The 14,687-nt window shown below is 38.6% G+C and overlaps 1 protein-coding gene across 4 annotated transcripts in view; it reads right to left on the bottom strand.

Moving 5' to 3' along the window:
• The window catches only part of kmt2a (lysine (K)-specific methyltransferase 2A), a 126,143-nt gene that overhangs the window by 59,560 nt on the left and 51,896 nt on the right, over positions 1–14,687 (bottom strand). For 2 of the 4 annotated variants that reach the window (XM_052039673.1, XM_052039677.1), the window contains exons 9-15: positions 10,097–10,225; positions 8,033–8,146; positions 6,851–6,997; positions 5,611–5,706; positions 4,175–4,295; positions 2,519–2,632; positions 839–1,023 (exon numbers count right to left, since the gene is read on the bottom strand). In XM_052039673.1, the coding sequence (XP_051895633.1) occupies positions 839–1,023; positions 2,519–2,632; positions 4,175–4,295; positions 5,611–5,706; positions 6,851–6,997; positions 8,033–8,146; positions 10,097–10,225 (906 nt within the window). The remainder of the gene's footprint in view (positions 1–838; positions 1,024–2,518; positions 2,633–4,174; positions 4,296–5,610; positions 5,707–6,850; positions 6,998–8,032; positions 8,147–10,096; positions 10,226–14,687) is intronic. The other 2 variants (XM_052039675.1, XM_052039676.1) reach the window with 2 other exon arrangements.

The raw sequence follows: 14,687 nt of genomic DNA, 5'->3' as shown, positions 1-14,687 counted from the left end.
TGCAAAATGGCATTTCCATTTTTCCTTCTGACAAGGTAGGAGGCCACTTTGGCTCATCAGGTCTATGCCAGCTCACAAGGCAATTCCATTCCCCCACTAATTTTCCCTGTAACCTATTCTTCCTCATATTCTCATTAACTCCCTCCAGGTTCTGCCACTCACTTACACACAAAGGGCAATTTAGGGAAATCAACCTACCAGCCCACATTTTCAGGATGTGGGAGGAAACCAGAGCATCCAGGAGAACATACAAGTTACACACAGCACCGAAGATGAGGACTGAACCCGAGTTGCTGGACGTACAAGGCAATACCTATACCAGTTGTGTCACTGTACTGCCCATTATCAAATAACAAAGATCTAGTAACTTTTCCGCAATGTTAGGTTTTATGGTGTTTGCACGGGGAAATGCTAGAAGACTATCTTTGAAATTAAAAAAATAATCTCCTTTTCCTTTAGTCTATGAGAAAGAATAAAGTTGTTACTAAGGGAATGTCTGGAAACATTACTTTTAACATTTATTCTATTATATGGATCAACTTAATACTTCATTTTCATCATCTATCAGACATAAGATTTCAAGTAAAATTTAATGGACAATCTATGAAGCACACTGTACAATAGTTAAAGCTCTTAAAGGTTCCAACATACTTCAAAGTTAAAATACTTCATCCAGAGTCATCTGTTGATTTACTCCAGATGACATAAAACACAAAGATCCAAGCTTAATAACATGAACAAATAACAGCAAACCAATGAATGAAAATCACAGCTGAAATTATGTAATCTGTCTCTGCTAGCAGTCTGACACCATCTTGAACAAGCAGCTCAGACTTACCTGTCTGTATCGTAATAAGTGACTGGTCGTTCTAGAGTTTAGCAATGCAGTCAAGACTTGCTTTAAAGAGATCTGTAGTTCCTTGCCTAGTGCCAGCCGCCATTCTGCAGGGTGCTGCTCCGTGCAATTTATGCATGTGTATGCCACACTTTCTGGAAGATTTGACAAGATTTCATACATCTCATCTGGATGAAGATAAAATCAATGGTAAAAATTGTCATGCATAGCTAGACACCATTCTGAATAGAACAGATTCTCTAAAATTTTCAAGTCAATATGGGGAACATATACGAATGAAGAAAGCAGTGCAAAGCAAAGGATGGAAAGCACTAGTGCCTTACATGCTGCGCTAGAAAAAAGGTCTTAGTGGCTTTAATCTTCCTGTCAACTGAACTGAGCAGATTCTGGCCAATCAGTCCACTGTGCAATATAAATGTGAAAAATAGTAGAACAATTAAACTTGTGTACATCCTTTTAAATGGGTCTGCTTCACAAGACATGGCTAATAACATGGAGATTCAGAGTTGGTGGGCAGGAGAGAAAATTAGCAGTGGAAAATGTAGAGGCCTCCTACAGAAAAACAACTCTCACTATAATAAACATGCTGGATAAAATAGGTCATATTTGACACAAGTTCAAAGCAGAACCAGCATGTATTTAATACAGATCACTGCGGACTCTCAAATTTGCGCCTGAACGTAGTGCCATCTGCCAATTATACAGTATTCATCTTGGGATGATTCCTGGCATGAATGGTCAGCTGACTCAAGGATGCACCATTCTCCCTGCTAATATACGGGCTTATGATTTTAATCAGCTATAAATTATTGGGGCAAGTAGGCCTGTACTATCATGAAAGAAAATTGGGGAGGAGTGGGAGAAGGGGAGAAAAAAAAAACAAGTGGCAAACAGGTATTTGCTACATTTTATTCATTATAAAGGCAGGAGGCCATTCAGATCCATTATCCTGTACTGCCATTTGATACTGATCTGACTCTTAACTCTATCTATCCATCCTGGCACCAAAATCCTTAGTACCCAACAAAAACAGAGTCAAGTAACCATAAAAAAACAATGATAAAACTGCAAAGAACACGGGTGAGAAAGTCTCAACCAATGCAGAAATTCAAGCTGGAAAATGTCTAATGTAACCAATGAGATTCAATTAAGATTTGCCTTCTTATTTTTAAAATATATATTTAAAGGAATTTTGATTTAAAATATATCAAAAAGATGTCAGATCCCCACCAAAACTCCAGTTAAGTGTGGAACAAAAATCCGAGTTAGGAGGAAATTAAAATGGCAATTTAATTTAGATGATTTATTAATGTTAGAATTTGACATTCTAACAACTCACAGGCCAAGAAGGCAGTTTGTAGTTATGTATCAAACAACTAAACAGGAATTCAAGAGGCTAATATTACAATGAAGCCAGAATAAAAATATTAGGAATTCTAACATCACATGGCCAGAAATCATGCAGACTGTGATCACATGATAAAATAAACATGAACTTGAGAGGCTACTGTTACACCACACATTATGCATTTATAATTTGTACTGAGAACTCAAAACAAATGAAATCTAAACCAAGCAAAAACATGTCAACTAGCAATCGTAATCTTCTTAATATAGGCTGTCAGTTTTCATCCAGAAAAAAAAGTCTGCACTTTAAGATACCTGACAAGCTTTCACACTTTGCATGAACCCAACGATCACACTTTCCACACTGCATCATCTTGCTTTCATAATCATCGTCATCGTAGCACTTATCGCACAGCGGGCAGAAGTTTCCTAAAAATAAACAACAATTTACATCAACAAAGCGTGTGTCCTTCCAGTATTCTTGATGATCCTCAACACCACTGACACCTGCTTTGTTCATAATTTGATGAAAATGGGTTGGTTTCTATTGCGCAACATATTCAGACTCACACAATACGGTAAAGCATACATAATGGAGGCTAATCGACCAGCTGCTAGGTTATGCCATCAACCAGTGACACACTTTGGAAAACAAAAATAGCTCCTTGCATGGATGTTCGTGAACAAATAGAAGGGAATCACAGAACAAAAATCTCCCAAGTTGAATTCAATTAAATCAGAACTTTACTTATACTGTCAGTGGAAAAGAACGGACTTGAAAATACTGTCATGTCTGTTCTATCCACCATGAATGATATAGGTTCCAGCTTACCCAGGCTAGTTTTCTGTTTATATGCTACTAGGCACAGCATACCACCTGCTGAATATCATGTCCATCAACAGTGACACAGTAATCACACAATTTAATCAGTGAAAATGACAATAATGACAAATTGATTTCAATTTTCAGAAGGTCAACAAGTGCATCCCCCAGTTGCTCACATAATTTAGGCAATAAGCAACTGTCGACACCAATCAAACCACAGATCTGTCTCTCGTCAGTTTTCCATCCAATTGTATTTCCCATCACCTTAAAATTCATGCACAGTGAAGTGCAGAATCAGGTTCATCCATACCCTGCTATGGAATGGCCTGGCATCTCTCTTGCTCCTCGCAAGGTAGGCAAGGATCAAAAGAACAACCCAAGCCTCTGAAACCGACCCGAATAATGAATCAAAACCAAAAACGAACTGGAAGAGTTAGCGTCTATTGGAATGCCAGTGCTAAAGATACACAAATTATTTATGTGACTTGCGGAACTTTCTCCCAGACCTCATTCGCTGGATCCTTTCCTCTTCCAGGTAGCAACTTTAAAGATGAACCAAAGCCATTTGAAGAGACTTCCAACTATAAATAGTCTCTGGATTGCCATTTGGCTTCCACTAGAACTTAAGTATTTTTCTTGTCTCTACGTGGCTTATAATGAAATTTTTTTAAACAGCTATCACCTGCAAGTTTCTATGACAGACAAAAGATCTATAGAGAAAGCTAAAGTAATTTTGTAAAGTACAAGATCCCTCCAACCTCACCAAATACTTAAAAGGTATAGAGGTCAGTATGCCCATGACTCCTGATCTTAGCAATCACAATTTTGTTTTAATATATAAAAGAAAGATTTAATTTGTAACCCGACTAAAAATCACATCCTCAGTGAACCTTCATGTAATACCATTTGTCGTCTTAAAGGGCCTTTCACTCAAGAACAGAATTTTCCATAACAGTACAAATCATTCCCTGATATACATCATCTAATTTGCTGTGAGCAACGCTTTGTTAGAAATCTAATTCATTGTTTGGAAATTACTTTACCTCAACTGCTGTATTATAACTGGTGCCCAGTAACGTTCACTTCATTATAACTGGTACCCAGGAATGGTAACCTTGATAAACAAAATAATCATGCATGCTTACCTTTATCAAAAAGCTTTGCACATTCGTGACATAAAGAAAAATCATGTGACCACTGTGCATCCCAGCCTTTCCCTGGCGTTGTAGCTCCACAACTCTTACATCGTACACATTTGGTGCATATCTACAGCAGAGGAGATCTTTATTAGAAAACATTAAGGTTGTGTCAAATTAAAGCAGAAAATGACAGAAGTGAGCAGAGCATCACCCATTTGAAGCGGACTAAAAAATGGTGACATCCAAACTAAAATGTTAGCCTTCATCTTTCAGATTCTGATCGGCTTGCTGTGCATTTTCTATTTTCAGTTCAGATTTCTGGATTTTTCTTTTTTTTTAAAATAAATCCTGAACACATACATATCTAGAACTTTAAACCAAAGCCAGAGGGGTTATCAATCTCTCTTCCTGTGCCTAGTCAGGAAAGCAATGCTAGAAATCCCTTTGAGTTCAAATCTGATCCTCAAACTCTACCAGCATTTAAAGTGAGGCAAAACATGTACTTAATCAAGTTCTTTGCTTGCTAGATAATAGCTGCTGCAACACTAATAACCTAAGTTAGCTCACCCTCCAATTTTTACACTGCTTCAGTAAATCTATAGAAGCAGTTGTTATTCAGCTGCACATTACATGAACACACCCACAAAATGCTGGAGGCATGCTATGTCTCCAGATGCTCAGATTCCAATATCTGCAGAATCTCGTGTCTCCGTTTTGCTGCTCTGCTGCGAAGTCTCTTCAAGGTACTCCTACCCTGAAGTTGTTTTCCTCCTCTCTTCAACAGGAGTTTCTGAGGCCCTCTCTCACTGTTCCCATTGTGATCTCTGCTGCTCTCTAACTCCAGCATTTTGTGTGTGTCGCTCCAGATTCCAGCATCTGCAGAATCTCTTGTGTCTACATGAGCACATCAATGTGTTGCTTCACCATGCCCTTGGTTAATTGATTTGGTCCCATACAGGTAACAGAAAGAATCTTACTGGCAGTTGCAAAAAGAAACCTGGCCTCAACTTGCTCACGTGCAGATGAAGAGAAAGAAGATCAGTACAATAATAAATCTACAGACATGAAGATAACAAAGCAGAATCTTTATCCATTGGCAACAGAAATGGAAATATGTAGAAAATCAAAGCAGGGGGGTTTAGATGCTTGAGAAGGAAGAGTCAAAAATCAATGCTGTTTTAAGTATTAAAGAGACTTGAATGAAATTTTCCTCACCAACAGCCTGCGCTGATCCTGCTTCATGTATTCATAAACTACATTAAATTATTCAAATTAGGTTTATTTGATTAGCGCTTCTCAAAGATGTCTCAAATACTCATTTTATCTTATCAATGTACATTTCACTTTAAAATAGATAGAGGCAAGTAACAGACAGGTCACATTATGAAGAAATTAAATGGAGATAAGATAGTCACAACTTTGCATGAATTAACAAAACTTACCCAGACTTTCTTTTTCTTAGTTGGTTTTGTTGGGTAGTTTGGTCCCAGGCACTCTGGATGATAGCTGTTTCGGCACTTGCAGCACTCAAGAAGCTGCTGTGTTAAAAGAAATGTTTTAAGAATTGATATTTTATTTTTGTCATGATTCAGCACAAGAAACCAATCATTCAGATCCTTTCTCTTCCTTAGGGAAATTCTCCGTTACTCAGTTCCACTTACAATCCACTTTCATCCTCATTAACACAAAGTTCACTCTAAAATTAACCACCTCAAAACAAATTTTTAAAAAAAGCTAATATTTTGAGTGCAAACTCCTAAATGGAAATGGTGTGGGCAAGCACTAGAGCTCTTTAGAAAACGAGCCAAGCAATAAAGGAGCATAAAAAATCATAAGGAAATCTAGTTAAACTATTTTTACTTGAAAAACATATTGGTACTATATAGATAATACATTAATGCAATACACTGTGGTGAAACCACAGGATAAAACTCATTCTCTTTAATCGGATGTATGTACAAAAGCACTCAATTTACTGATTTCAGCTGGGCCTTACTGGAGAAATTGTACAGAGAAGCATTTCCCCAGGCAGACAGAAATTCCTAGGGTTTGGCACCTTTTGGCCTTGCCCTTCAGTAGCAACAGCAGAGACTGAAGACAGGTAATTCTCCTGAATTTTCTAGAGCTGATGTTCACAGCACATGTTCAAATGTAGCTCATTATCTTGATTCACCAGAGCATACTGCATTAATGTGCTATCTATATAGCACCAATGCGTTTTATAGATAAAAACGGGAGAAAATACATATCTTGCAATTCCAAATATTTAACACAATAAATGATGCTGAAAGAAACTAATGATTTTTCTTGTGAGGGGAAGGGCAGGGGCAGTTGAGAAGGCAGGAAGATATCCAAATAAATTAGAGATTCGATTAAGGTTTAATTTCTGATTACTGTGTTTTATTTTAAAAATATTAAAAGTCTTCTTCGTGACACATTTACTCCATTCTTGTAGCTAGTATAGTATATATGAAGGAGGGAACAGGAAAAGGACAAAAATCCCAAATCATATCAGTACCAGTTCAGCAGAGAATGAAAATCTTTTTTGGGGTATACCACTCAAGTTTAATTTCATGGGCGATTCTAAATGATCAATTAAGTCAAAGTATAAATTTTGTACTACTCTAACCACAATGACTCATCTGAAATTTCCAAACATAGTCCATTATATGATACTGTTACCTTTGAGGATTTATTTTGTCGGCAACAAACGTGGCAGAACTTGCAGCGCCGGCAACACCAGTTCTCCCACTGCTCTTCCAGGGGACGCTCACTTTCCTCCAGGCAGAAAAGGTGGAAGGGTTCGCAGCATACCTGACAGTAAATAAACTGCAAGGAATTGAAATGGAGAATAAATAAGGAAAGAACACACTTGAAACAAAAAAACTACATTGATACAGCACCCTTCACAATATCTAAGGCACATTATTGTTCGTAATATGCCCGTTAAGATGGTTCACTGTAAGAACTAAGGTCAATTAACACAGTAAGTTCCCTCAAATGTACAATTGTATGTTCCAAACATACAATCCATTTTAGAGATAATGACCAAGAGGTAAATATTGACTGGGGAATTGCACCGCAGTTCTTTCTCAAAATAGTGCTCTGGCATGCTTTACATGAACACTCAAGTATAAACAGGACATAATTTTAACATCTCATCCACAAAAAACTCCTGACAGTATAGCACTCCCTCAAGTGCTATATTGGTGTGGCTGCTCAGGGTCTGCATCCAAATCCATGGAGAAGGATTTGCAGAGCACATCCTGACTCAAAGGTGAACACATTACCACTGTGCAACAGCTTGAATTAAGCAGTCTTATTTAGCATTATTGCAAGTACCACAGCATAGATAGATACTCTGGTGTGCAAACCATTGTAAAGTCCATTGTGAAATCTACAGACGATAATCGTCAGATTTTTATTCTCCTATGCAATTAACACTTCAAATGTCATGCAGCAGAGAAATATACATCAGGTTAAGAGAAATCAACAACTGTAACTGCACTGTGTAATGAATTGACCTGTAAGATCGGTTTGTAAGACAAGTTTTTCACTGTACCTTGGTACAGGTGACAATAATAAACCAATACCAACTTTGCTGGTTTCTCAAAACCATTTCTCTATATTTTTCAATGCTTCCAGTAAATATAAATGCTCTTTTCTGAACCCTTGCATTCAAATTTGCCTTATACCTACTGTTTAAAACAAAATACCTAATAAGCTGTAGTGAGATTCCTTTAAAACTCAATTTTGAGGTATGCCCTCTCAAACAGAGGTTTGCTTCTGTCAATGCACTGAGTAATATCTGATATCAAATCCAAAGTAATCTGCAATTAAACGAACATAAGCAGGAAACCATACCTCAACATGTCCACTGCTGGCGCAGAGGAAGCACACCACCCTGGGAGTGATGGGTACAGAAGTCAGGATGCTAAGTCCACCCATTTCCCACACATTTTCCACATCACAGTCCTCCTACAAAGAGTCAGTACAATTATATCAAAAAATAAACAGCAAAATTCAATTACTCTGTGGATCAGATTCAATTAAAGCTTTGCAAATATTGCTTCAAGTACTGGAAGGTTAGATCGCATGGTAACCAGGGACAGATAGCTAATTGATTCATAATTGACTCGATGGTAGGAAGCAAGAGAGTGATGGTCGAAGGTTGCTTCTCAGACTGGAGGCCTGTGACTAATGGTGTGTCACAAGGGTCGGTGGTGGGACCTTTGCTGTTCGTTATTTATATAAAAGATTTGGATATACATGTACAAGGCATGGTTAGTAAGTGTGGGAAATTATACTGAAATGGCAGTATCGTAGACAGTGAAGAAGGTTAGCAAAAATTACAGGGGGATACTGACCAGATCAGTGAGCTAAGTGGACAGAGGATTGGCAAATAGATTTCAATTTGGATCAGTGCAAAGTGTTGCATTTTGAGAAGTCAAACCAGAGTAGAACCTACACTGTGAATGGTTGGGTCCTGGGGAGTGTTGTGGAACTGAGGGACCCAGGAATATCAGTAGATTGTTGGCTGAAAGCAGCGTCACAGGTAGACAGGGTGGTGGAGAAGGCATTTGGCACGCTGGCCTTCATCAGTCAGGGCACTGAGTACAAGAGCTGGCATATTATGTTGCAGTTGTACAAGACGTTGGTGAGACCGCAGTTGGAGCACTGTGCACAGTTTTGGTTGCTCTGTTATAGGAAAGACATCATTAAACTGGAAAGGGTGAAAAACAGATTTATGAGGATGTTGCCAGGAGACAAGGGCCCGAGTTACAGGGACCTGACAGGTGACTTCTTCAAGAACAGGGGATGCGTATATGGAATGAGCTGCCAGAGAAACTGATTGAGGCAGGTACAACAACAACATTCAAAAGACATTTGGATGTGCATGGATAGGAGGGGTTTAGAGGGATATGGGCCAAATGCAGGAAAACGGGACTAGCTTGGTGGGCAGCACAGTCGGCATGGATGGTTTGGGCCAAAGGGCCTGTTTCCATGCTGTATTACTCTAAGCCCCTACATCAACATCAGTAACTCCTTATGAATCCAAATTCATGCAACAGATTTCTGAATAAGTTGCTTGGTACAGGACTGAGTTCCATTGGGAATACCTTGACTCAAACAGCTGTTCACAAGGAGAAGGTTCTGAACAATGTACAATACAATCACATAGAATTACAAATGAAAATGGACGAATCAGCAAGCCAGAATATAGATGCATCAACATAGAGAACACTGATATAGGGCAATGACTAATCCGGCCATCCCAGAGCATTCAAGTTCATATGGAGGGGCACCTTCATTCATCAACTAAACTCTGGCACAAACTGGAGTAAACAGGTTCAATCCCAGTCTTTAATTCAGATTACAGTGGTGCCCATGAGAATCCCCAAAAACATCAACAATGTTCCTTGTTTTAATGTGAGAATTAGAGGCTCGTGTTCACCTATAGACTTCCCTTCAAAGTCAGAAACAAGTTCAATGTAGATCAAAACAATGCCCCAAGGTTGATGGGGGAAGGCAGTAGGGCATGAACAAATGAAAGTTTCCTACACAATCAATTCTAGAAGTTATCCAAGTAACATATCACAAAGTAGTAACTTTGGTGGGAGAATAAAATAAAGAGTCATCGTGTACTGGTTCATTACATGTCTTTAAATCAATAGAATGTTAACATGCAGGTGTCTTCCCTTGCTCAATGGTGTTATTCAAGACTTTAGTGCTCTGCACCACTGTCTTTGGCTTCACAGTTACAAAGATATATATTGAAAAGCTTGTAAGTGTGCATGCATGCTTGTAGAAGAGGGTGGTGGTTACTGTTGGGAAGAAAATATAAATGAATATCACACTCTCCATTTCCCAGAGCCAATGTGGTCAATAATTATTACAAATGTGAAACCTTGTATTTCTTGTTTCTACCTTGAAATCCACTCTGATCCTGTGGACTCCATCTGCCAATGGCTTCTGTTTTCCACAACTGACATTTGTGAACGTGGTGAGCAGATTCAGAGTACTGGGTTCAAACTTACTGACAGGAATCACTTTATCCTAAAAATAAGAAGCATGAAATCAACGAGACTGTTCTATGATACACTGTATCTGTTACAAATTTAAAAGCAGTGCCTCTGCAGGTAACACTACTTCAAAACATTTCTACATGAAAGCCTTTACTTGGGGTCAACATTTTCAAAGCATACAATTTCTGTAAGCAAGTTCAAATACAATAGATCTCTATGCAAACTAATTTCTGTACAATAAATAAAAAGAATGTCACTTGAATGTGGTTTATTTCAACCCCCTCCCCCAACCAATTAATTTTTCCTATCCTAGTCCAGAGGAGTTGAGACCATCTGCAGAGGTTCAGTTGCTGTCCCAGCTGAGGTCAGCTCAATCAGCAGGCATTAGGAATTGAAACACAAAGCTTATCATCTGCATGACTCAGTATTACAAAATACAGTTTCATCCAGGGGAACATTTGTGGATTGGAATTCGGTGCAGGGAATTATTTTTCTAACTGAGTGAAACAAAAAGGGAACATTCAATTCCAAACTATACAGGTGGTATGTGACCTGTTGGTTTACATAACAGCTGGAATATTTTGGAATCATTTGAGAATAAGTACTCAGGGGAAGGTGCTACGTCAGACTTGTCTTGTTGACAATTTGGAGCTGACTGCTCTGACAAACTGCTTCAAGGACATATTCTTATTGCATATGACTGTGGTCCATTTGGGCTAGAACAAGATTCCAAACTTTATGCTGTTCCAAATTTGTCAGCTGTGTACCACTACCATCATGTTTTGTTTTTCAACCACTTAAATGGTCGTCATCATGTCTCACACTTACCCCAAAAAATGACCATTACCCAAAAAAAACTCTCCAAATCGACAAACAGCAGGTTGAGCAGCATCTGTGGAGGCCAAAGGGATAGTCCTGATGCAGGGTCACAACTCAAAACGTCAACTATCCCCTTGCCTTCACAGATGCTGTTCAACCTGCTGAGTTCCTCCAGCTGTTTGGTTCTTGCTCCAGATTCCAGCATCAGCAGTCTCATGTCTCCAATCACCTAGATCTCTCTCTCCAACACCCCCCCCCCACCCTAAGTTCTCTCTCTGATCCTACCCCCCCCACCCCCAAACTACCTTTTATACCCTCTCTCCAAATTTTATCTCACCCCTGCCCCCAAAAATACAGGTTCCCTGATGCTGGACATCTGCCATACAGTTTATCCCATACTAATCATAGAGATTCCATGCATCATCCCAAGAGCATGAATGCCACAGTTTGAGAACCTCTTATTCCATGTGCCTTTGTTCTCTAGTCACAGCCTGACCTGCAGTGGAAGTTAACCGAAACTGGATTCAATATAGCTAAGTACTTACTCTCCAAAGCAAGTGTATGCCAAAATTTGTTAAAGCAAATCTATTTGCTATTTGATTTTATATTTCCCTTCCATAGAAAAGTGCCAGGTCTCTGCTTCCAGTGACCAAATTCAAATTACGACTACACCAGTACAAGTCCACAACCAATCACTCTATGGTAGAGCTTATTGTGGCATTCTGCAGAAAACTGCTCAAATAAATCACAGGATGGAATAATATGCTCTAAAGCAAAGAATTAGTGAATAACTTAGTTATAGGAAAAGAGTGCAATAGTCTTACAAGTCAACTGTACTCATAAAATAAGTATACCAGCACTCACCAATCGTGTGTTAATAGTAATAAACTAAGCCAATTATCATTAATAACCTATCATTTTTCTCAGGGACGAGCACCTAGGTCCTTATAAATCCGTAACTAATGTAGTTCAATCCACTTGAATTCAATGGACACAGAACAAGCCAATGGAAAGTTCCTTACACATAGGGGAATGATTTAACTTGGAATCAGGTGATTTAACCTCTAACACTCATTTGCATTTACATTGCCTCATGTCTATCATATATCATACTGAACGTATGAAGCCAATTACAGTGACGGTATATCAGCAGTAGCCTTTTGCATTATCTTGCAAAATAAATTTAAACTTCATTTTTCCAAACCTGTAAAGAATGAACATTTTTTGTCATTAATGCCCCTAACTTTAACCCTTGCTATTGGGAGAAACAATAAACCGATAGTGAAATGGGATTGTGGGCAATAAAACTAAATCAGAGCTGGTCCTTCCTAACAAAAGAAGGAAACAAAAATAGTTAGCAAGCGTTATTGGCAAAAAACTAGCTCTTTCAAGGAATTGTACATGGCATCCAATTCTAATTCAGAGCAGGTTGTTTCACTTAATGAACAGGAGGGAAAGAAAAGATCTTAGACTCTAATAAATGGATTGATAAAGATTGGAAAATTATTCCAGTACTCACAGAAGCTTTACTCCTTGTAAAGTACAATCGGAGTTTAATATTTCATTTCTCTTCTAGACTTTTTTTTTCTGTGCCTCACTTTTTATACATCCTTTTTTCCTTCTCCACTCTCCTGTGCATTTATATCTCAGTTGAAACTTTCTAATTCATGACTTCTTGTTGACAGTCTTTCTTGATCCTCTTCAGTGTCCCTTGTTCTCATCTTTCTTCTGCCTCAGTTTTCTCCTCTTAATTTTCATGCTTTTGATTCTGCTCTCTTTCAGTACTCCCTCTGCCCGCTCAACAGATACCTTCCATCAAGAAGCCTGGCAGTCTACTGAGATTTTGTATGAATGTACTGCCTCATAATTGGTAGGACATTGTTCAGGTCCACTTTATCAAGTACAGTATCCCTGATTCACCCGAGCCAAGCTGCAGGAGACATTAATCCTAAGGGATTAAAGGAATGTCGAACAGAAAATCAACCTGAGCCACACTTGTAGACTGCTCGCAGAATGATGGGGCAGCTCTGGCAAATAGCTGAAAGAAACCTGTCCTGACAGAAAGATGCTCAATAAAAGGGAGAAGCACTGCTCTTAAAAATACATAAATTAATTCCACTGCCCTGCTGTTTTCTTTCTGTATCAGTGATACGTGGGTCAGATAAAGTAGCATAATTGGAATAGTTCTTCCAGCTATTTCAAAGCACTGTGGGAAAAACATGTTAGTATCATGTTTACAGGCTGGAAAATTGCATGAGTATTTATAACATGCTGTTCTTTAGCATGAACTCAACTTCAGGATCTAAGTCAGCAGTAACCATGAAGATGTCAGTGATCGTCTGCCTAAACCAGATGAATACTATATAAAAAAGACTTGACTGACTCTGCAAAACAAAATGCAATTTCAAAAAGCCCAATTAAGACCAAAAGAGGAATTATATGCATTAACAGCACTGTCCTACAAACAATGAAACCTGATTTGAAAAAAGATCTTAATTTTCAATGCTCAAAGTAGTTTTCTTACATTACATAAGCTTTCGGGGTTTCAGTTTGTCTACTTCAACAAGACCCGAAAAGAAATTGCCAATTCTCTAGCAATGAAATAAAATATTTCTGATAAAGTTAAATGTGTTACTTAAAGTAATTAAATCTGAGGTGATTTTTTTTTAAGAAATAGCACTCCCTGAGGTGAGCAAGGAGATCTGGAGTGTAGACTGAGAAATTACAGATTTGGTCTCCATGATCTCCCATAATGGGGAGTTGGCTTCAATTGCTTCCTATACTTTACCAACAGGCAAGGCTTGGTTTCTGGTTAAGTTGAAAAATTAACTCAAAAAAGGTAGCCAATAATGGATTACATTTCAAAGGTACCCACAACTGTCCGCACAGATAAAGGCACTACTTAGTACTGGACAAAGGCACAGAGGCCCAGAATGTGCTGTCAACTGCTCTCAGCCAGGGCAACAGTTGGGATGCTACAAATGGTCTCAGTATCCTGTCACAAACGTAAAAAGAAAATTATCAAGTAAAATGTCTGTAATGCTCCATACAGTCAAGGAGTTTATGGCACTCACTGTCTGGATTCGCATACATTAAAATGCACATTTGGCAATGCACCAGGAAACTGCCAGCCTTAGTGGAATTGTACCTGCACAAAGTAGGAGGTGGGGAGGAAATAAGGGAATTCATTTTAAAACAAGGTAATCTCCCTTTCAAACTATAACGTTTCTACGTGAACCAAAATCAACAACACTACAAGTTTCCCCAACCGCATCAAATGATTCTCCACAGGTGGGAAAGACTAAGGAAGACATCAGGAAGAGACATGATGCTTTCCTTCAAGTAGCAAATGAAGTCCCAAGGAAAATCAACAACAGGCTTCTCTCGTACATCTAGGACAATGCTGAAATCCAATATTCCTCTTAAACCACATACTGCACTTGTGCATGGCATGATGAAAAAGGAAATGGGTAGGGAAGAAATGACTACGAGGTAAGAGAAGCACAGCTATATAAGCTTTACAATTGGACACTCCTGAACAGAACTCAGCACAACACAAGTGTGGTCTACAGATGCAAGTGCACACCTGACTTGTGGCCTACACAATTACCTGTAATAACTTTACCAGATGAAAAACTGCAGTAAAAATATCTGGCACATTGACCATCACATAC

This window comes from Pristis pectinata, chromosome 27 (assembly GCF_009764475.1).
Source record: "Pristis pectinata isolate sPriPec2 chromosome 27, sPriPec2.1.pri, whole genome shotgun sequence".
In the NCBI taxonomy this organism is placed as follows: Eukaryota; Metazoa; Chordata; class Chondrichthyes; order Rhinopristiformes; family Pristidae; genus Pristis; species Pristis pectinata.
The sequence above is the reverse complement of the archived record's forward strand: the minus strand, read 5'-3'. Positions and strand labels throughout refer to the sequence as shown.